At 42.0% G+C, this 23644-nt stretch overlaps 1 protein-coding gene across 1 annotated transcript in view; it reads left to right on the top strand.

The window, feature by feature from the left end:
- Positions 1–4355: 4355 nt before the first annotated feature.
- Positions 4356–23644, top strand: part of scn4aa (sodium channel, voltage-gated, type IV, alpha, a) — a 46232-nt gene continuing 26943 nt past the window's right edge. Inside the window, exons 1-9 of the mRNA XM_036946594.1 lie at positions 4356–4601; positions 4802–4930; positions 5525–5616; positions 6390–6662; positions 6773–6836; positions 7144–7285; positions 7530–7727; positions 20802–20987; positions 21794–21902. Coding sequence (XP_036802489.1) covers positions 4522–4601; positions 4802–4930; positions 5525–5616; positions 6390–6662; positions 6773–6836; positions 7144–7285; positions 7530–7727; positions 20802–20987; positions 21794–21902 — 1273 coding nt within the window. The 5' untranslated portion in view covers positions 4356–4521. The remainder of the gene's footprint in view (positions 4602–4801; positions 4931–5524; positions 5617–6389; positions 6663–6772; positions 6837–7143; positions 7286–7529; positions 7728–20801; positions 20988–21793; positions 21903–23644) is intronic.

The following is a 23644-nucleotide window of genomic DNA, read 5'->3' as shown; positions in this document are numbered from 1 at the left end:
ATGCCAATGGTAAAGGACTTGACACCATGTATCCCAAGCAACGATTTCATCCCAAATGTGGATGGGCCTACCCATTAGGCAACATTTCAGATTTGATGTTCTGGTTGTGTACTGTTAATCAAAGGTATACTGAAAATAATTGCTACTGTGAGAGTATGCATAAGATATATGTCCAGACTGTGTGACATTTACACAAATATAGCAATGGCATCAATGTCATGTTTTAAGGTAGCAAACAGAAGTTAATGTTTCGACACTAGTGTAATGGAAGTGGTTCAGTGAAACATGCTCATGTAATGAGTAAATTTGCCTAAGATCTAAAGTCTTGCATTAACTCCCTGAGCTTATAGGCTTAAGCCCTGCAGCTAATACAGTCATGTGTCACACAGACGACCCAGGTTCAATAGCTGATCAGTGGCATTGGTGGGGTGACCGGGATTTGGTCAGCTGATGTCTGTCAACTCCTTGGGTTGTTACGGAGAGAAGGAGGAGGTCAAAGGGGGAGTGAAGTGTAACAAAGACGGAAGTGGTTTTTCTCACAGAAGACTGGCATGCTGATACACACACTGTCTACCCTAGCATAATCTAATGAGATGGTATGTCCTTGCCTGAAGTTTACTCCCCGAGCTAATTCCTAGGCTCAATCGGCTAATGCAGTGGTGTGGCACGCAGACACAGGTTCAATAACTGGTCAGTGGCATTGTTGGGATGACCTGGATTTGGTCACTTAATACCTGTCAGCTGCTGGGGTTGTTCTGTAGAGGAGGAGGTCAAAGGTGGTGAAGTGTAACATAGGAGGGTTGGTGAACCACGATCGTGTGATGAGGAATCGTGTCTGAGACTTTACAATTTGTGTTACATTTTTGAGCCAATACCTAGGATTTAGCTCAGCAGCCTTTGTCGTTTTATGGCATGCAGACAACCAATGTTCGATACACCACACTTTGCTAGTGTGAATGACTGGGTATCTAGTGTGCACTAGAAACTGAACTGGGTTCAGAATACTACTTGAAATCATTTCAAATACTTTCACTGTGCTCGATTGAGCGTGCCTGTTGGAATGGAACTAATAGAGCCGGTGGAAAAGTTCCAAAAGTTCCAACCCCTTCCCCGCCCCCCTGGCACTCCTGGCTGGCTGAAGCAAACGCTCAAATTATTTAAATGATTTCAAATAGTGTATGAACCCAGGTTTGACTAGAAACACCAGAGTGTTGCAATCTTGTCTCTCCCTCTCTTATCCTGGCTCACTATATAGAGACCCTTGTGTGAAAGTATCTCTTTTCACTGTCTCTCCTTCTCTAAAAATACCCTTATTGCATGGTTTCCTCCTGTAAAAGTTCCCCCTCTGTTTCTCTGCTCACTCCAGGACAGTGTTGTTCAACTCCTGGCGACCCACAGTGTTTTGTTCCAGCCCAGTTCCAGCCCAGTAACACCTGATTCAACTAATCACCTAATTTAAGACCCTTAATTAGTTAAAATCAGGTGTGTTAGCACTGGGCAGGAACAAAAGCATACATACCTTGTGGGTCCTCAGGACCACGATTGAAGAACACTGCTCTAGAAAGAACCAGCTATGGCTATGACTCCATAGAGATGTGTTCTATTTAATTCTGTGGATGACTCTCACCCTCGCTCTTTCTCTTTCTATAGCTCACTCTAGACTAGAGCGATTCTGGTGTGGTGGTATCTCTTCGCAATGCGAAGATGGCACCCCTGCTCCCTCCCACAGGCGCTGATGCGTTCCGCCGCTTCACCCCGGAATCCCTGGCAGAGATTGAGAGGCTCATGGAGGACAAGAGAATAGCCGCGGAAGTAGAGGGGTACGTAGGTGATGGGCCGTCGGAGCCCAGCAAAGACCTGGAAGCCGGCAAGAGTCTGCCCATGATCTTTGGAGACGCCCCAACAGAGATGCTTAACACACCACTGGAGGACATAGACCCCTTCTACAAAGCACAGAAGGTCAGTCCAGGACACCTCAAGCTCACCTAGCAATTTCACTGGACTGTAATAAATAAACATATTTTTGTTTTAGTACCTTTAAAAAAAAATGTTATTTACATAGTCATGACTCAAGCAAAGCAGACTTATCCCGAAGATACTATATTTAGACATATCATGACAGCTGACTTAACATAGTCGTGGCCAAAAATGTTGAGAATGACACAAATATTAATTTCCACAAAGTTTTCTGCTTCAGTGTCTTTAGATATTTTTGTCAGATTTTACTATGGAATACTGAAGTATAATTACAAGCATTTCATAAGTGTCCAAGGCTTTTATTGACAATTACATTAAGTTGATCCAAAGAGTCAATATTTGCAGTGTTGGCCCTTCTTTTTCAAGACCTCTGCAATCCGCCCTGGCATGCTGTCAATTAACTTCGGGGCCACATCCTGACTGATGGTTGCCCATTCTTGCATAATCAATACTTGGAGTTTAACAGAATTTGTGTTTTTTTGTTTGTCCACCCGCCTCTTGAGGATTGACCACAAATTCTCAATGGGATTAAGGTCTGGGGAGTTTCCTGGCCATGGACCCAAAATATCAATGTTTTGTTCCCCGAGCCACTTAGTTATCACTTTTGCCTTATGGCAAGGTGCTCCATCATGCTGGAAAAGGCATTGTTTGTCACCAAACTGTTCCTGGATGTTTGGGAGAAGTTGCTCTTGGAGGATGTGCTGGTACCATTCTTTATTCATGGTTGTGTTCTTAGGCAAAATTGTGAGTGAGCCCACTCCCTTGGCTGAGAAGCAACCCCACACATGAATGGTCTCAGGATGCTTTACTGTTGGCATAACACAGGACTGATGGTAGCACTCACCTTGTCTTCTCCGGACAAGCTTTTTTCCGGATGCCCCAAACAATCGGAAATGGGATTCATCAGAGAAAATGACTTTACCCCAGTCCTCAGCAGTCCAATCCCTGTACCTTTTGCAGAATATCAGTCGGTCCCTGATATTTTGCCTGGAGAGAAGTGGCTTCTTTGCTGCCCTTCTTGACACCAGTCCATCCTCAAAGTCTTCACCTCACTGTGCGTGCAGATGCACTCACACCTGCCTGCTGCTATTCCTAAGCAAGCTCTGTACTGGTGGTGCCCCGATCCCACAGCTGAATCAATTTTAGGAGACGGTCCTGGCACTTGCTGGACTTTCTTGGGCGCCCTGAAGCCTTCTTCACAACAATTGAACCACTCTCCTTGAAGTTCTTGATGATACAATAAATGGTTGATTTAGGTGCAATCTTACTGGCAGAAATATCCTTGCCTGTGAAGCCCTTTTTGTGCAAAGCAATGATGACGGTGTGTGTTTCCTTGCAGGTAACCATGATTGACAGAGGAAGAACAATGATTCCAAGCACCACCCTCCTTTTGAAGCTTCCAGTCTGTTATTCGAACTCAATCAGCATGACAGAGTGATCTCCAGCCTTGTCCTCGTCAACACTCACACCTGTGTTAACGAGAGAATCACTGAGATGATGTCAGCTGGTCCTTTTGTGGCAGGGCTGAAATGCAGTGGAAATGTTTTTTGGGGGATTCAGTTCCTTTGCATGACAAATAGGGACTTTGCAATTAATTGCAATTTATCTGATCACTCTTCATAACATTCTGGAGTATATGCAAATTGCCATCTTGCAAACTGAGGCAGCAGACTTTGTGAAAATTAATAGTTGTGTCATTCTCAAAACTTTTGGCCACGACTGTACATGTGTTGCACACTAAGGCCCCAATTTAATCACTTGCCAATAAAGGAAAACCACACTACGGGTTCACGAGATTCACAAGGTTCTCAATCGTTAATGCTGCTTCTGAGGTGTTAACTTCAGGCATTCAAAGAGACACACCCCACACACACTGTTCTTTCAGGGACATTGTCATTGGATATTGCCACCAAACCAAGCCTGTCCTTTAAAATTCTGGGTGAAACCTACAGTGTGGTTTTCCTTTATCTGTGATAGAATGAATTGGGGGCTAAAAGGGATTAGCGAACTAGGATGCTAGCCTGGATTAGCTTGCTGGAGTGTCACTGCAATATGACAGGTTGGATGACTTGACAAATATGATTCCATAAGTTGTCCGGAGTGCATGTAATATCCTTTACCACCATGTAAGCTTTGTGCAGAGTTTAATCGTTATTATTTACAATTTGTTACTTTAGTCCTTCACTTAGCAGTGCGGTAATGTCTTTTCATGTTGTGTTTTTCCAGACCTTTATCGTGATCACCAAAGGAAACACAATCTTCAGGTTCAATGCTGAATCAGCTTGCTACATTCTAAGCCCCTTCAATCATCTTAGAAGAGGAGCCATTAAAATTCTCATACATTCATATCCTTTTTAATGTAGGGACTCTAGCTGCCCTGTGTAGGGAAGGGGGGATTGTAAGAAGGATGGTCTTATATTGTTGTGTACTGTATATAAAGCTGTACCCCAACAGGGTTTCGCAACCTTTGATGTTACTATTGTATTTTTCAGTACAATCAGTGTGCCCGCCGGTTTGCCTTGACTCTATATTAAGTTATTTAGCATGTTCATCATGATTACCATTCTGTCGAACTGCTTTTTTATGACGATGAGCGACCCACCGTCATGGAGTAAAACTGTTGAGTAAGTATACCAACCTGTGCTGAATTTCAGAATTGATTCCTGAAAGGGCTATTGCACGCGTCACTGTTTTACCACGATATCTAATGGTTCAAAGTGTCTTAAGTCATGTAAACAATGAATTATCTCTGAATTACAATGTAGCTCACCGAGAGAGAATTGCAGAAGTAGTGCATTGGAAAGATAGTGTTTTCTCATTGCAGGTATGTTTTTACTGGTATTTATACCTTTGAGGCCTCATGCAAAGTGTTGTCAAGAGGCTTTGTTGTCGGCCCTTTTACATTCCTTCGAGATCCATGGAATTGGCTGGATTTCATGGTGATCAGCATGGCGTGAGTACCTAAACACCCGACTGGCTCTCAACCCTCTTTCACTAATGATATAATTGTTAGCAAACTGGAATGGTTAGTAAATGTTTTATAACACATTTTATACATCCAGCCTTTATTTATCCAAGTAAGTAAATTGATAAATTCTTATTTTTGCAATGACCCCCCTGGCCACATTATATTTAAGAAATACATTCTGTGCATTTTTGCCAAAAACATTTAAATACATTCATGATTAAATCTTAGAAAAACAAATGTAAAACATTTGAAAACATACCCAATAATAATGCTAAAAATAATCTAATAGTTTGTATATACAACACGTCTTGTTGCGAGATGGATAAATGGTTTTGGCCACCCTCTCAAGCAGTGCGTCCATTTGGCCCAAGAATTGGACCAATATAAAAATAGACTCTATAAAAAAAAAAAGATATCATATACCACAGCAAACACCATGTCTGATGTTTTGTGTACTATTTTGTAACGTTTTTTAACACACAAGACGTTCTTCAGTGACAGGTCCACTGTTGTCCACTGTCAGTCAGTCCACAATTAAATCATGTTAATATATTGCTTGTACTGTGTGTCTCTCCACAGGTACGTCACAGAGTTTGTTGATCTAGGCAACGTGTCAGCCCTTAGGACGTTCCGTGTACTCCGAGCCCTTAAAACAATCACTGTGATTCCTGGTATGTTTTCATCCAGCCTGGTCTCATTGTCCCAGATTTACATGTACTATCTTAATTAGTATGATATGTTGCTTTCGGAATGGTTACATGAAACAGAAGGTCACTGAAGGAAAAAACTAAAGTAGGGTGGTTGGTCGAGGTGGATGGGCAGGCGTATAACGCGAACTTCTAGCAACCCCAAAGGTTGCGTGTTCGAATCTCATCATGTTTCAAATTTAGCGTTTTAGCTAAGTAGTAACTTGGAACTACACAAATGTTTTGCTACTTTGCAACTACTTAGCACGTTAGCTAATCCTAATCCTAACTTTAACCCTTTAACCTAACTCTCAACCGTTTCCCACCTAACTAACATTAGCCACAGCAAATTGGAATTCGCGATATATCATACGTTTAGCAGATTTGTATTTACCATGTTACCTCTACCCGAGTCCAGGTTGTTTCATCTGCAGCTCTTGTTGAGACTCGCCAAACTGATGTCAATATCAAAATGTTTCCTTGATATGTCTTCAATTAATTGACCTGGTTTGAATGCACACGTTCAGACTTATTGAACTATTGACACTGTGATGTCAGATAATAATAGTAATAGTATCCAAAGCAACTTACTGTTTACACAGTCAAATATATAGTATGGGTGGCCAATTCAGGAAACAAACCCATAACCTTGGTGTTGACAGCACCATGCTGAAACCAGTAAGCCATCAGAGCCACTATGCACGATCTGGTTTATCCCGGCCTGCAGATGTGTCACTGACGTGCATCCATTTGACCAGGATTAAAAACCATCGTGGGCGCCCTGGTCCAGTCTGTAAAGAAAATGGTAGACGTGATGATCCTCACTGTGTTCGCCCTGGCCGTGTTTGCGCTCATCGGCCTGCAACTCTTCATGGGAAATTTGCGCAACAAGTGTGTCCGATGGCCCATCCTCAACTCAACGGTGTTCGACGATTACAACTCCACCTTGTCGCTTGACGCCACCATGGGTTTTGGCGAAACAGCAAATTCCACCGTTCCTGTCGATTTCAAGGAGTACATCAGCAATATAGGTGCGTTTGAACCACTGAGACAAGTCATCTGTTCCTCTACTTCAGGCTGATGTGACGGTATGAACAGTACTTTTAGTTTGTGTTTGATTTGCTCTGTCTTTCGGCTATAGAGAACCACTACTATTTGGAAGGTAGTCTGGATGCTCTTCTCTGCGGAAACAGCTCTGATGCTGGGTATGTTACTTTGTGATAACACAAATGGCACAATGATACAAAGATGAGTTATGAATGTATTTCTTACATTTAGTAAAGCAATATCAGGGTTTTGATGGAAGGATGCACACCACTGTGGGCAAACAGAACACTATTGGAAAAGTAGTCAAATGTTATGTAAGCTATACACACAATACAACTATCAGATATAAGTTATGCTCTTGTCTCTGACAAGCAGCATTCTAGATGTTGAGGATTGTGTGGTCAGGGAGGGGTGGCCGGCTGTGTGCAAACTGATTCTTCACCCGCTACCCACCACTGTTGATAGGAAGTGCCCAGAAGGATTCACGTGCATAAAGGCTGGGCGAAACCCCAACTACGGCTACACCAGCTACGACTCCTTCGGCTGGGCCTTCTTGTCCCTCTTCAGACTCATGACGCAGGACTACTGGGAGAACCTGTTCCAACTGGTTGGTACTTACAATATATAATATAGTATAGAATGATACATTGTTTCATAGGTACAAATTTAAGCCTTAAGTTAGACTTTTCCTGGACTTTGTCCTGTAAAAATGTGAGCGCTCTCCATTCCTCGAAAGGGACTGCAGGGAGTGTGCCTAAAAGGAATTTCATGAGGTTTACTACAAACTGCATGTTGACTTCCCATTTTGTGTCATCCTCCAAACTTGTCTTTGCATGCCTCTTCGTATGCAGACACTTCGAGCAGCGGGGAAGACGTACATGATCTTCTTTGTGCTGGTCATCTTCCTGGGTTCCTTCTACCTCATCAACCTCATCCTGGCCGTGGTTGCCATGGCCTACGATGAGCAGAATGAGGCCACTCTGAAAGAGGCGCAGGATAAGGAGGAGGAGTTTCAGAGGCTTCTGGAGCAATACAGGATCCAAGCCCAGGTCAGGTGACAGCTACTGCATATCCTCATGACAAAACAGGCCAAATCACACTACTACCTTAGAGCTATGGCAGACTTTGTTAGTGATCCCTCTAAATTCTGGAAAAGAAAGTAGTTTTAGACTCCTCCGTATTTACTGAAAAAGTTAAGATTTGGTCATATTGGCGGTCATAATGGTCTTGGTGAGTTAGTTGACTGTTCTTCCCACATAGAGCCTCCAGTTGCCTCGATGGATGATCAGTCAACCTCACATGACTTGGGAAATGGTAGTCAGAGTTTTCCTTTTTGGCAATTCACAGAAACAAAAGTTATTGCTGCCTTATTAGCTATGGACACAAAGGGTGGTGTCACGTTCTGATCTTTATTTTCCTTTGTTTTGTCTTTATTTAGTATGGTCAGGGCGTGAGTTGGGGTGGGCAGTCTATGTTTTGTGTTTCTATGTTTAGGTTTCTGTTTCGGCCTAGTATGGTTCTCAATCAGAGGCAGGTGTCGTTAGTTGTCTCTGATTGAGAATCATACTTAGGTAGCCTGGGTTTCACTGTTGGTTTGTTTCCATGTCTGTGTTTGTCACCACACGGGACTGTTTCGGCTTGGTTTTCGTTCATGTTCACATTTATTGTTTTGTAGTTCTTAGTGTTCAGTTTATGTTTTATAATAAACGATATGGACACTTACCACGCTGCGTTTTGGTCTGATCCCTGCTACACCTCCTCTTCAGAAGAAGAGGAGGAAATCTGCCGTTACAGGTGGTGGTAGTAGTGATCTTGATAATTATCAACCAATTTCCAGGCTCCCTTGTCTTGCTAAAGTCCTGGAATCATTGGTCAAGAAAAATCTATGGTATTTTCTATTGGTAAATGGTATTCTTAAGGTTAATGAATCCGGATTCAGACCTAAACATAGTACCACTACATCTGCCATGCTTGTTTTAATTATATTGCAAATGCCAAAGATGATAGAAAGAATTGTGCTGCAATGTTTGTAGACTTGTCAAAAGCTTTTGCTATTGTAGACCATGCTATTCTGTTGAATAAGTTGCCCTTGAAAGGGTTGGATAATAATGCTGGCCGATGGTTTCTTATTTCAATGACAGAACTCAGGCCATCAAGGTTGATTGGGTCAAATCTGAGTTCCTTGAGTTGCATAAAGGGGTGCCTCAAGGTTTGATACTCAGCTCACTACTGTTTACAATCTAAATAAATAACATTGGTAATGCTGTAAAAAAACATTTTTATTTGTATGCCGATAGTGTTGTGTTCCATCGGTTGGCCAAGCCTTTTCAAATTTGACATCGGATTTTCTAGCACTGCAGAGGTCACTAATTGGATCTAAAGTTAGTGCTAAATGCAAACAAAAATAAATGCATGCTTTTTTTCTAGCCCCCATAACCCAGATTGAAATGAATTTGTAATGACTAGTTTGAACGGTACACAAATTGAGCAAATTCATTCCTACAAATATCTTGGTATCTGGCTTGATGAAAAACGAATAAAAAAAAAACATGTCACTGAGCTGGTCAAGAAGTTAAAGCTCAAGGCTCGTTTCTTTTACAGAAAGAAAGCATGCCTGACTTTTTTTTTAATAGGAAGGAAATCGTCCAGGCCACTTTTGTCTATTTTAGATTATAAGGACATTATGTATTTGCATGTAGCATCATCTACACTTAAACCACTAGATGCTGTTTTTCATTGTGCCCTTAGGTTTATTACTGGTGATGGTTATAGAACTCACCATTGTGTTTTGTATCAAAACGTTTGTTGGGCCTCTTTCTATGTAAGGAGAGAGCAGAATTCTCTTCTGTTTATTTACAAAGCACTCATACAGAAACGTCCTATGTATCTATCATTATTAATTAAATGTGGACTTACAAATGAACAAACACAGGCTTAGATAACACTGGAGGTCCCTTCAGTCTCCAGAGTTGGGTAAAGATGCTTTTAGGTTTTTTTGCGCCCTTTATGGGGAACAACTCACAGAGATCTCTGAAATTAGATGTTCTGGTTCCCCTTGGTCAGTTCAGAGAAATTATCAGAGACCTCTATGTTGATAAAAAAATTAAAAATATCTTAATTTGTTTTGTAATTTTGTATTGTATATATGTTTTATGTATTTTACACGGGTCTCGTCTCAGTATGACTTCCCTGTAAAAGTTTTAAAATAATTTTAAAAGATATGAGAAATTATGACTTCAAACTGAACACGATGTAAATACAATTTTTGAAGCCTCTCAGTATATATGGAATAATGTACATATCATTAGGTTGGGGCAATCGACTGATGGTATATTGAATGGCTACCAAATAGGATAGCTTGGACTTACTTTCTCTTTGTGTCAGGGATGCTGGCCCACTAAACCCAAAGTATTATCCTTGGGTTGCACATTTAATCAAATTCACATCAAAATCGCAATATTGACATGTGCAATAGTGTAAATCAATTTGAATTCAATACCTTTTTGACAGAATCCCTTTTGATTTAAACAACACTTTCCATATGTGTTTACCCAGGGAAGAAGTAGACAGCAAGTGATTTTTGGACCTGAATGCCAAAACATTTAGGAGATAGAGGTGCTCAAAGTTGACCCATTTTGTATACACCACCATACCATGAGACATCCATGTATTTAGCATTGGAAAAGATCAGTGGTGGAAAAAGTACCCGACTGTCATACTTGAGTAAAAGTAAAGATACCTTAATAGAAAATGACTCAAGTAAAAGTCACCCAGTAAATTTCTACTTGAGTAAAAGTCTAAAAGTATTTGGTTTAAAATATACAGTGGGGCAAAAAAAGTATTTAGTCAGCCACCAGTTGTGCAAGTTCTCCCACTTAAAAAGATGAGAGGCCTGTAATTTTCATCATAGGTACACTTCAACTATGACAGACAAAATGAGAGAAAAAAAATCCAGAAAATCACATTGTAGGATTTTTAATGAATTTATTTGCAAATTATTTTTATTTCACCTTTATTTAACCAGGTAGGCTAGTTGAGAACAAGTTCTCATTTGCAACTGCGACCTGGCCAAGATATAGCATAGCAGTGTGAACAGACAACACAGAGTTACACATGGAGTAAACAATTAACAAGTCAATAATACAGTAGAAAAAAGGAGAGTCTATATACATTGTGTGCAAAAGGCATGAGGAGGTAGGCGAATAATTACAATTTTGCAGATTAACACTGGAGTGATAAATGATCAGATGGTCATGTACAGGTAGAGATATTGGTGTGCAAAACAGCAGAAAATAAAATAAATAAAAACAGAATGGGGATGAGGTAGGTAAAAATGGGTGGGCTATTTACCGATAGACTATGGTTAGCTGCTCAGATAGCAGATGTTTGAAGTTGGTGAGGGAGATAAAAGTCTTCAACTTCAGCGATTTTTGCAATTCGTTCCAGTCACAGGCAGCAGAGAACTGGAACGAAAGGCGGCCAAATGAGGTGTTGGCTTTAGGGATGATCAGTGAGATACACCTGCTGGAGCGCGTGTTACGGGTGGGTGTTGCCATCGTGACCAGTGAACTGAGATAAGGCGGAGCTTTACCTAGCATGGACTTGTAGATGACCTGGAGCCAGTGGGTTTGGCGACGAATATGTAGCGAGGGCCAGCCGACTAGAGCATACAGGTCGCAGTGGTGGGTGGTATAAGGTGCTTTAGTGACAAAACGGATGGCACTGTGATAAACTGCATCCAGTTTGCTGAGTAGAGTGTTGGAAGCAATTTTGTAGATGACATCGCCAAAGTCGAGGATCGGTAGGATAGTCAGTTTTACTAGGGTAAGTTTGACGGCGTGAGTGAAGGAGGCTTTGTTGCGGAATAGAAAGCCGACTCTAGATTTGATTTTCGATTGGAGATGTTTGATATGAGTGGAAGGATAGTTTACGGTCTAGCCAGACACCTAGGTACTTATAGATGTCCACATATTCAAGGTCGGAACCATCCAGGGTGGTGATTCAGGCGTGCGGGTGCAGGCAGCGAACGGTTGAAAAGCATGCATTTGGTTTTACTAGCGTTTAAGAGCAGTTGGAGGCCACGGAAGGAGTGTTGTATGGCATTGAAGCTTGTTTGGAGGTTAGATAGGACAGTGTCCAAGGACGGGCCGGAAGTATATAGAATGGTGTCGTCTGTGTAGAGGTGGATCAGGGAATCGCCCGCAGCAAGAGCAACATCATTGATATATACAGAGAAGAGTCGGCCCGAGAATTGAACCCTGTGGCACCCCCATAGAGACTGCCAGAGGACCAGACAGCATGCCTTCCGATTTGACACACTGAACTCTGTCTGCAAAGTAGTTGGTGAACCAGGCAAGGCAGTCATCAGAAAAGCCGAGGCTACTGAGTCTGCCGATAAGAATATGGTGATTGACAGAGTCGAAAGCCTTGGCAAGGTCGATGAAGACGGCTGCACAGTACTGTCTTTTATCGATGCCGGTTATGATATCGTTTAGTACCTTGAGCGTGGCTGAGGTGCACCCGTGACCGGCTCGGAAACCAGATTGCACAGCGGAGAAGGTACGTTGGGATTCGAGATGGTCAGTGACCTGTTTGTTGACTTAGCTTTCGAAGACCTTAGATAGGCAGGGCAGGATGGATATAGGTCTGTAACAGTTTGGGTCCAGGGTGTCTCCCCCTTTGAAGAGGGGGATGACTGCGGCAGCTTTCCAATCCTTGGGGATCTCAGACAATATGAAAGAGAGGTTGAACAGGCTGGTAATAGGGGTTGCAACAATGGCGGCGGATAGTTTCAGAAATAGAGGGTCCAGATTGTCAAGCCCAGCTGATTTGTACGGGTCCAGGTTTTGCAGCTCTTTCAGAACATCTGCTATCTGGATTTGGGTAAAGGAGAACCTGGAGAGGCTTGGGCGAGTAGCTGCGGGGGGGGGGCGGAGCTCTTGGCCGAGGTTGGAGTAGCCAGGCGGAAGGCATGGCCAGCCGTTGAGAAATGCTTGTTGAAGTTTTCGATAATCATGGATTTATCGGTGGTGACCGTGTTACCTTGCCTCATTGCAGTGGGCAGCTGGGAGGAGGTGCTCTTGTTCTCCATGGACTTCACAGTGTCCCAGGACTTTTTGGAGTTGGAGCTACAAGATGCAAATTTCTGCCTGAAGAAGCTGGCCTTAGCTTTCCTGACTGACTGCGTGTATTGGTTCCTGACTTCCCTGAACAGTTGCATATCGTGGGGACTATTCAATGCTATTGCAGTCCGCCACAGGATGTTTTTGTGCTGGTCGAGGGCAGTCAGATCTGGAGTGAACCAAGGGCTATATCTGTTCTTAGTTCTGCATTTTTTGAAAAGTGCATGCTTATCTAAAATGGTGAGGAAGTTACTTTTAAAGAATGACCAGGCATCCTCAACTGACGGGATGAGGTCAATGTCCTTCCAGGATACCCGGGCCAGGTCGATTAGAAAGGCCTGCTCACAGAAGTGTTTTAGGGAGCGTTTGACAGTGATGAGGGGTGGTCGTTTGACTGCGGCTCCGTAGTGGATACAGGCAATGAGACAGTGATTGCTGAGATCCTGGTTGAAGACAGCGGAGGTGTATTTGGAGGGCCAGTTGGTCAGGATGACATCTATGAGGGTGCCCTTGTTTACAGATTTAGGGTTGTACCTGGTGGGTTCCTTGATGATTTGTGTGAGATTGAGGGCATCTAGCTTAGATTGTAGGACTGCCGGGGTGTTAAGCATATCCCAGTTTAGGTCACCTAACAGAACAAACTCTGAAGCTAGATGGGGGGCGATCAATTTACAAATGGTGTCCAGGGCACAGCTGGGAGCTGAGGGGGGTCGGTAGCAGGCGGCAACAGTGAGAGACTTATTTCTGGAGAGAGTAATTTTTTAAATTAGTAGTTCGAACTGTTTGGGTATGGACCTGGAAAGTATGACATTACTTTGCAGGCTATCTCTGCAGTAGACTGCAACTCCTCCCCCTTTGGCGGTTCTATCTTGACGGAAAATGTTATAGTTGGGTATGGAAATCTCAGAATTTTTGGTGGCATTCCTGAGCCAGGATTCAGACACGGCAAGGACATCAGGGTTAGCAGAGTGTGCTAAAGCAGTGAGTAAAACAAACTTAGGGAGGAGGCTTCTGATGTTGACATGCATGAAACCAAGTCTTTTTCGATCACAGAAGTCAACAAATGAGGGTGCCTGGGGACATGCAGGGCCTGGGTTTACCTCCACATCACCCGCGGAACAGAGGAGGAGTAGTATGAGGGTGCGGCTAAAGGCTATCAAAACTGGTCGCCTAGAGCGTTGGGGACAGAGAGTAAAAGGAGCAGATTTCTGGGCATGGTAGAATATATTCAGGGCATAATGCGCAGACATGGTTATGGTGGGGTGCGGGTACAGCGGAGGTAAGCCCAGGCACTGGGTGATGATGAGAGAGGTTGTATCGCTGGACATGCTGGTTGTAATGGGTGAGGTCACCGCATGTGTGGGAGGTGGGACAAAGGAGGTATCAGGGGTATGAAGAGTGGAACTAGGGGCTCCATTGTAAACTAAAACAATGATAACTAACCTGAACAACAGTATACAAGGCATATTGACATTTGAGAGAGACATACAGCGAGGCATACAGTAATCACAGGTGTTGAATTGAGAGAGCTAGCTAAACAGTAGGTGAGACAACAACAGCTAATAAGCTAGCCCAACAACAGCAGGTAAAATGGCGTTGACTAGGCAGGGAGGGTCGGATTAACTACACACAGAGCCTGAGTGCAGCTGGGGCCGACAGATAAAACATAAACAAGCAGAATGGAGTACCGTGATTAATGGACAGTCCAGCATGCATCAGCTATGTAGCCAAGTGATCAGTGTCCAGGGGGCAGCGGTGGATGGGACTGGCGAGTATTATCCAGGTTAAAAAAAACTGGCTGGCTGTGCAGAAGGTAAAGCCGCTAGAAGTGGCTAACAATGACTAAATAGCTTGTAGCTAGTTAGCTGGTTAGCTTCTGGAAGTTCTTGAATGTGTTCTAAAAATTAAAAATAATAGCGATTCCGTATCACAGTGGGTGGGGCAGGTTACCGGAAGGTATAATCGAATTAAAAATCGAAAAGAGATTGAAAGTAAATATGGGTCCAGTGAGTGGTTGGGCTGGCTGGGGACGCGGCGATTCAGACAGTTAGCAGGCCTGTGCTAACAGGCTAACAGATTAGTAGGCCGGGGCTGAGCAAGGTAGCAGTTAGCGGACCGGGGCTAAACAAGCTAGCAGTTAGCAGGCCGAATTAGCAAGCAAGCAGATAGCAAGGGCTAGAAAGTTAGTCTTTGGGGGACGTCGTGATGGGGTGAGTCTTTTTATGCCTCTTCATGCAGTGACATCGATAGACCGGTCGTGGGTCCAGATATTGTAGCCCAGGAGTATGCTTCGGTGGTAGCACAGGAGCTCTGGCCGGGCTACCTTCAAGCTAAGTGGATGGAAACGCTAGGCAGGAGTAATCATCCGGGGTTGCGGTTAGCTAGTTGTGAAGATCCAGCTGAAAATGTTCCGCTTGCGGTGGGAATCCGGTGGGAATCCGGGGATAATAAAAAATAATAATAGGTCCGTTATGCTCTGGTTAGAGTCGCGTTGTTCGAACTGGCCAGAGCTTTCCGAGCTAAAGGTTAGCTGATGACCAGTTAGCTGATGACCGCTAGCAATGGTTTGCTGGTAGTTAGCTGGCTAGCTTCAGTTGAGGGGGTTCCGGATCCGAAGTAAATATAAGTACTTTAGAAAAAAAAAGCACATCCGCGCTACATTGGGTGAGGCGGGTTGCAGGAGAGTATTTCGAAGTTGAGGTTTAGCAAAATGTTTTAAAAGATATGCAAAGAGAAATATGTAAAAAACGATATATACAAGGCGACACGACAAGACGTCCGACTGCTACTCCATCTTGGTGGAAAATAAGTATTTGGTCAATAACAAAAGTGAATCTCAATACTTGTTATATACCCTTTGTTGGCAATGACAGAGGTCAAACGTTTTCTGTAAGTCTTCACAAGGTTTTCACACACAGTTGCTGGTATTTTGGCCCATTCCTCCATGCAGATCTCCTCTAGAGCAGTGATGTTTTGGGGCTGTTGCTGGGCAACACGGACTTTCAACTCCCTCCAAAGATTTTCTATGGGGTTGAGATGTGGAGACTGGCTAGGCCACTCCAGGACCTTGAAATGCTTCTTACGAAGCCACTCCTTCGTTGCCTGAGCGGTGTGTTTGGGATCATTGTCATGCTGAAAGACCCAGCCACGTTTCATCTTCAATGCCCTTGCTGATGGAAGGAGGTTTTCACTCAAAATCTCACGATACATGGCCTCATTCATTCTTTCCTTTACACGGATCAGTCGTCCTGGTCCCTTTGCAGAAAAACAGCCCCAAAGCATGATGTTTCCAACCCCATGCTTCACAGTAGGTATGGTGTTCTTTGGATGCAACTCAGCATTCTTTGTCCTCCAAACACGACGAGTTGAGTTTTTACCAAAATGTTCTATTTTGGTTTCTTCTGACCATATGACATTCTCCCAATCTTCTTTTGGATCATCCAACTTCTCTCTAGCAAACTTCAGACAGGCCTGGACTTTTACTGGCTTAAGCAGGGGGACACGTCTGGCACTGCAGGATTTGAGTCCCTGGCGGTGTAGTGTGTTACTGATGGTAGTAAGTTACTTTGGTCCCAGCTCTCTGCAGGTCATTCACTAGGTCCCCCCGTGTGGTTCTGGGATTTTTGCTCACCGTTCTTGTGATCATTTTGACCCCACGCGGTGAGATCTTGCGTGGAGCCCCAGATCGCGGGAGATTATCAGTGGTCTTGTATATCTTCCATTTCCTAATAATTGCTCCCACAGTTGATTTCTTCAAACCAAGCTGCTTACCAATTGCAGATTCAGTCTTCCCAGCCTGGTGCAGGTCTACAATTTTATTTCTGGTGTCCTTTGACAGCTCTTTGGGCTTGGCCATAGTGGAGTTTGGAGTGTGACTGTTTGAGGTTGTGGACAGGTGTCTTTTATACTGATAACAAGTTCAAACATGTGCCATTAATACAGGTAACGAGTGGAGGACAGAGGAGCCTCTTAAAACCTCTTAAGGATAGGGGGCAGCATTTTCACTTTTGGATAAATAGCATGCACAATTTCAACTTCCTGCTACTCATGCCAGGAATATATTATATGCATATGATTAGTAGGTGTGGATAGAAAACACTCTGAAGTTTCTAAACTGTTTCAATCATGTCTGTGACTATAACAGAAGTTATGTAGCAGGCAAAACCCAGAGGAATAACTGTTCCGTTTTTCTTTTTTTTTTTGCCTCTGACCGTTCCCTCAGTTGTCTTTGCCAAGATATATTTGATAGCGACCATTTTACAGTTCCTACGACTTCCATGGGATGTCACCAGTCTTTGGAATTTGGTTGAAGTTAATCATTGGTGCAACGAACATCCTGGAACACTGTTGAGAGTTACGCAAGACGAAAAAAGGTGCATGGTTTGTTTACTTGCTCTATTGAATATAGATTGCCCCGTCTACAATTTGATCGATTATTAACTTTTAAAAATACCTAAAGTGGTATTACAAAAGTAGTTTGAAATATTTTGGCAAAGTTTATAGGCAACTTTTGAAATGTTTTGTAGTGTCATTGTGTTTTGGCAAGCTGTTTTTTTCCGGATCAAACGTGCTTTATAAATGGACATTTTGGGTATACATGGACGGAATTAATCGAAAAAAAGGACCAATTGTGATGTTTATGGGACATATTGTAGTGCCAACAAAGAAGCTCGTCAAAGGTAATGCATGTTTTATATTTTATTTCAGCGTTTTGTGTAGCGCCTGCTACGCTAGTTCTTTTGTTTACTACTGGTTCAGATGGGTGCATGCTATCAGATAATAGCTTCTCATGCTTTCGCCGAAAACAACATTTTTTTTTAAATCTGACATGTTGGCTGGATTCACAACGAGTGTAGCTGTAATTGAGTATCTGGCGCTCTGCATTTCCCCAGGCAATTGGCCAGTTGAGACGCTAGCGTCTCCATATCCTTTTAAAGAAGAAGTTACAGGTCTGTGAGAGCCAGAAATCTTGCTCGTTTGTAGGTGACCAAATACTTATTTTCCACCATAATTTGCAAATAAATTCATAAAAAATCCTACAATGTGATTTTCTGGATTTTTTTTTCTCATTTTGTCTGTCATAGTTGAAGTGTACCTATGATGAATATTACAGGCCTCTCATCTTTTTAAGTGGGAGAACTTGCACAATTGGTGGCTGACTAAATAATTTTTTCCACATTGTACTTAAGTATCAAAAGTAAAAGTATATTCCATTTCAAATTCCTTATATTAAGCAAACCAGATGGAACCATTATTTTATTTATTTTTATTTACGGAAAGCCATGAGGACACCCCAACATTCAGACATAATTTACAAACGAAGCATGTGTGTTTAGTGAGTCTGCCAGGTCAGAGGCAGTAGGGATGACCAGGGACGTTCGGTTTATTACTTGCGTGAATTAGACTAATTTCCTGTCATGCTAAGCATTCAAAATATAACGAGTACTTTTGGGTGTCAAGGAAAAGGAATGGAGTAAAAAGTACAATATTTTCTTAAGGAATGTAGCAATGGAATGTAAAAGTAAAATGTAAAAGTAGTTAATGTAAAAGTAGTTAAAAATATAAATAGTAAAGTACAGATACCCCCAAAATCTACTTAAGTAGTACTTTACACTATTTTTACTTAAGTAGTTTGATATCATTTAAAAGCTTACAGAGTTGTCAGACTATTGTATACATTTTTTTTAAATAAAATTGTTTTAATAAAAAATATTACAGATTTGAACCTTTTTAACGTCAATTATCAAAAAACATGTAAACTCACGCTGGGGTTTTTGTGTTGTGCTGTGCCCACCATTGGTTGAAACACAACACTGTGTCATTTCAGTCATAGAACTAGAATTCATAGAAATGGACCTATCCTGTCAGACCACTGCAATTTAGCTGGTACACCATTGAATTTAAATTGGATCTTTAATTACTACCACAAAGACGGCCGCCGGTCCACCCACCGTTGAATGTCAACTTAAATAGTCACGTCTATTCTATTATTTCTATATCTATAATTTCAATAGTTCAACAGTATAGTTTTAAACAGATATTCCCATTCAAGTCAACGTTTTCTGCGTGAACCTCCAACAATCTCTGTGTTCAATTTTGAAAGTTGAAATGTCAATTTTATTCCAATTTAGTCAGCCAAAACACCCAACCTGTAATGAAGAGCATGTTGTGTATCAAACGATGGCGGGCACAACACAAAACCTCAGATGAGGTAAAATAGGGTCTAAGCTACAACATGTGAATATGTATGTGAATATGAAAAAAAAAGGAGTTTGTTTTTTCTGGTAAAATGACAATTTGTACAAAAAAAGTTTTTTCAAGAAATTAAATAGTTTAACAAACCTGTTTGTAAGCTTTTAAATGGTATCACTCTCAACCGTTTATCTTTTCCAGTGTTTAAAGGTCAGCAAAATAGGTCAACTTTGAGCACTTTTGTCTCTTGAGCACTTCTACAATAGGCAAATACAGTATGTATGGAAGTTTTTGTTCCAATCAAAAGGGGGTGCTGTCGAAAAGTGACTGAATTCAAATCGGTTTACCCAATATCCATATCGCAAGAGATGTCCATATCGGAATGTTTTGAAACACCACTCAGCAGCGTGTAAATGTAAAAAAAAAATGTGTTTACTCTTTTTCGTCTCTCTCTTCCTCTCTCCTCTTGCGGCTTGTTCCCACACACCAAGCCACGCCCCCTGTCACTTAAGCAGCACAATTCCTCCTCCTCGCTGTTAGATTCACTTATATTCACTATACGTTTGCATGCTTTTCTGTTAGGTCAAATGCAGTCAAGAGATTGTTCCAAACAAGACAAATACTGCTTTCCACTTTGCGTTTTAACATAAATCATTATATTTCTATGTTCTGAGCTACACTGAGTAAACAAAACATTTAGAACACCTGCTCTTTTCATGACAGGTAAATCTAGTTGAAAGCTAGGATCCCTTATTGATGTCACTTATTGAATCCACTTCAACCAGTGTAGATGAAGGGGAGAAGACAGGTTAAATAAGGATTTTTAAGCCTTGAGACAATTGAGACGTGGATTGTGTATATGTGCCATTCAGAGGGTGAATGGGCAAGACAAGAGATTTAAGTCCCTTTAAACAGGGTATGGTAGTAGGTGCCAGGCGCATTGGTTTGAGTGTGTCACGAACTGCAACGCTGGTGGGTTTTTCATGGTCAACAGTTTCCTGTGTGTATTAAGAATGGTTCACCACCCAAAGGATATCCAGCCAACTGTGGGAAGCATTGGAGTCAACATGGGCCAGCATCCCTGCAGAACGCTTTACACCTTGTAGAGCCCATGCCCAATGAATTCAGGCTTTTCTGAGGGCGAAAGGGGGTGCAACCTAATATTTGGAAGGTGTTTCGAATGTTTTGTACACTCAATGTATAGTTTACTTATCCAAGTCAAATCGCAATATTTGGTAGCAATTTGAAAAAAAGTATAGCAATTCAAATTTTTGCCCATATCATGCAGCCCTCACTGGCATAACAAGATTTCTATGGACCCCGCAAGGTCAAAGTTCACCCCTAATCAACTACCAATAGATTTTTTTTGAATATACAACTGTCCTGTATAGCCTACCTGAACCTGCATGACATGAGCCCACCTCACTCTACCAGCTTGGACAGAAATACAATCCACCCTCAAAACACTAGCTTACTAGGGATTGTTTCATCATGCAGTCTAGCCTCCTATCTTTAACTATATACCATTTAGCTACTACAAAGGTTTTATAAAAATTACACTTAAAATAGCCTAACAATTAGGAAATGTTTTTTTGCTTGAGGATAAATTCAGCCACTATGTATTGTTTTGTCTTGCTAATAGGCTACACAAATGGGCTGCAATATCCAAGGTAAATTAAATCATATTCAGTTAAACTTTTTGACTGCATTTTTGTGTGCAAATGTTTTCACCACGGCCTGTCCAGTAGGCCAGTGGCTGCCCTACTTTACACAATTAACTCTGATCGATGTATCATTGGTGTTTCACAGGAGCAAGCTGATGCTGCTGCTGGAAGTCAGGCGACCCTGACAAGTCGGAAAGAGCTTAGTCATCACTCTGGGTCATACGGGGGCTCTGCGGATGACGAGCAGAGCCTCGGAGATGATGTTATCAAGGACTGTAATGGGAGAATCGTGCCCCGTCTGGCCATCGTTCCAGTGTCCTCTGAGTCGGAGGTCAGTGTGACCTCTCCTTGCTAATGTTTATCTTATCAGGTCAACGTTGATAGGTCAGAATGGGTCCACAGTGGTGGGAGTGCAGTTTGTTTTGTCTCATTATTTTACAAATTCACATCAAACGCAGGTTGTTTTGGCTATTGGTCTTTGTTGTCTTGTGTACACAACCCTTCTATCGTAAGAGTTCAGTGACACCTAACATGCTTACCAGACCGTATGTATACATGTGGTCTGGTAAAACAAATTATATTTTTAAATGTCAAAACAAACTCTGAACCAATTATATTAAATTTGGGGCCAGGTCGAAAACATTTATGGCGAATTTAGCTAGCTAGCTTGCTGTTGCTAACTAATTTGTCCTGGGATATAAACATTGGGTTGTTATTTTACCTGAAATGCACAAGGTCCTCTACTTCGACAATTAATCCACAGATAAAACGGTCAACCAAATTCCTTTCTCGTCATCTCTCCTCCTTCCTGGCAACCAAATTGAATGTGCATTACTACAACCGACTGGAGTGTGGACCTCAGTTCATCTTTCAATCACCCACATGGGTATATGCTCCTAAAAACCAATGAGGAGATTTGGGAGGCAGGACTTGCAGCGCGTTGAGCGCCACAAATAGAACCAAGTTCTATTTTAGCGCCCGGCTACGCAGACGCTCGCTAATGCGTGCTAGTAGTGTGGGTGCAATGATTAAATAACATGTATGTGTACATTTATTTTGTAAGGCTTGCGCACGCGGTGTAGACAGCATGTAAGATGTTTAGTGGCCAGTGATGATGAGACTTCACCCCCCCCGCAGTCGGTTCCAGAGGACGAGCTCAAAGAGGACAGCATGCTCCATCTGGAGCAGCCAGGCCTGAAGAACAGATCGGCGAGTGCTGTTAGTGTTCTCACCACCGTCATGGAGGGTAAGAGAGCGACACATAGTGATGGTCATGATTATGACGACAACAATGGTGAAAATGCTGATAATGATGACATGATTCTTGAATGATAGGATTACCATTGTGATATCATCAACAATGACTGATATCATTTTAATTCAGGATTTGTTTCGGGAGAGAGTAAAATGCAGCCCTGCATTGATAATTGTATTCTGAACAAAAATATAAACGCAACATACAACAATTTAAAATATGTTGCTGAGTTACAGTTCATAAAAGGAAATGAGTCAATTGAAATAAATTCATTCGGCCCTAATCTATAGATTTCACATGACTAGGCAGGGGCGCCGCCATGGATGGGCCTGGGAGGGAAGCCAATCAGAGAGTTTTTCCCCATTAAAGGGGATGCCGCAGGTGAAGATTTGGAGGTCCTGTGCTAGCATAGTTACACATGGTCTGCGGTTGGATGTCCTGTCAAATTCTCTAAAACGACTTTGGAGGTGGTGGCTTATGGTTGACGCATTAAAATGGAATTCCCTAGCAACAGCTCTGGTCAACATTCTGCAGTCATCATGACAATTGCACATTCCCTCAACTTGAGTCTGTGGCATTGTGTTGTGTGACAAAACTGCATATTTTAGTGCAGCCTTTTATTGTCCCCAGCACAAGGTGCTGTTTAATCAGCTTCTTGATATGCCACACCTGTCAGGTGGATGAATTATCTTGACAAAGGATCGAATGCTTACTAACAGGAATGTGAACAAATTTGTGCACAAAATTTCAGAAATAATCGTTTTGTGTGTATGGAGAATTTCTGGGATCTTCTTTCAGCTCATGGAACATGGGATCAACACTTTGCATGTTGCGTTTATATTGTTGGTCAGTGTATTTTCAGAAAAAAATGTCCCTATAGATCCATTCATAAGGCATACAAATATTTGTTTTTTGTCTACTTCAACTACTATCATATATATATATATATATATATATATATATATATATATATATATATATATATATATATACAGTGCCTTGCGAAAGTATTCGGCCCCCTTGAACTTTGTGACCTTTTGACACATTTCAGGCTTCAAACATAAAGATATAAAACTGTATTTTTTTGTGAAGAATCAACAACAAGTGGGACACAATCATAAAGTGGAACAACATTTATTGGATATTTCAAGGGGTTCGAATACAAAGTTCAAGGGGGCCGAATACTTTCGCAAGGCACTGTATATATACACACACACACACACACACACACACACACACACAGTGGGGCAAAAAAGTATTTAGTCAGCCACCAATTGTGCAAGTTACCCCACTTAAAAAGATGAGAGAGGCTTGTAATGTTCATCATAGGTACACTTCAACTATGACAGACAAAATGAGAAAATAAATTCCAGAAAATCACATTGTAGGATTTTTAATGAATTTATTTGCTAATTATGGTGGAAAATAAGTATTTGGTCACCTACAAACAAGCACGATTTTTGGCTCTCACAGACCTGTAACTTCTTCTTTAAGAGGCTCCTCTGTCCTCCACTCGTTACCTGTATTAATGGCACATGTTTGAACTTATTATCAGAATAAAAGACACCTGTCCACAACCTCAAAACAGTCACACTCCAACTCCACTATTGCCAAGACCAAAGAGCTGTCAAAGAACACCAGAAACAAAATTGTAGACCTGCACCAGGCTGGGAAGACTGAATCTGCAATAGGTAAGCAGCTTGGTTTGAAGAAATCAACTGTGGGAGCAATTA

This window comes from Oncorhynchus mykiss, chromosome 16 (assembly GCF_013265735.2).
Source record: "Oncorhynchus mykiss isolate Arlee chromosome 16, USDA_OmykA_1.1, whole genome shotgun sequence".
NCBI classification, from domain to species: Eukaryota; Metazoa; Chordata; class Actinopteri; order Salmoniformes; family Salmonidae; genus Oncorhynchus; species Oncorhynchus mykiss.
Note: the sequence above shows the minus strand (reverse complement) of the source record. Positions and strands in the feature narration are given on the sequence as shown.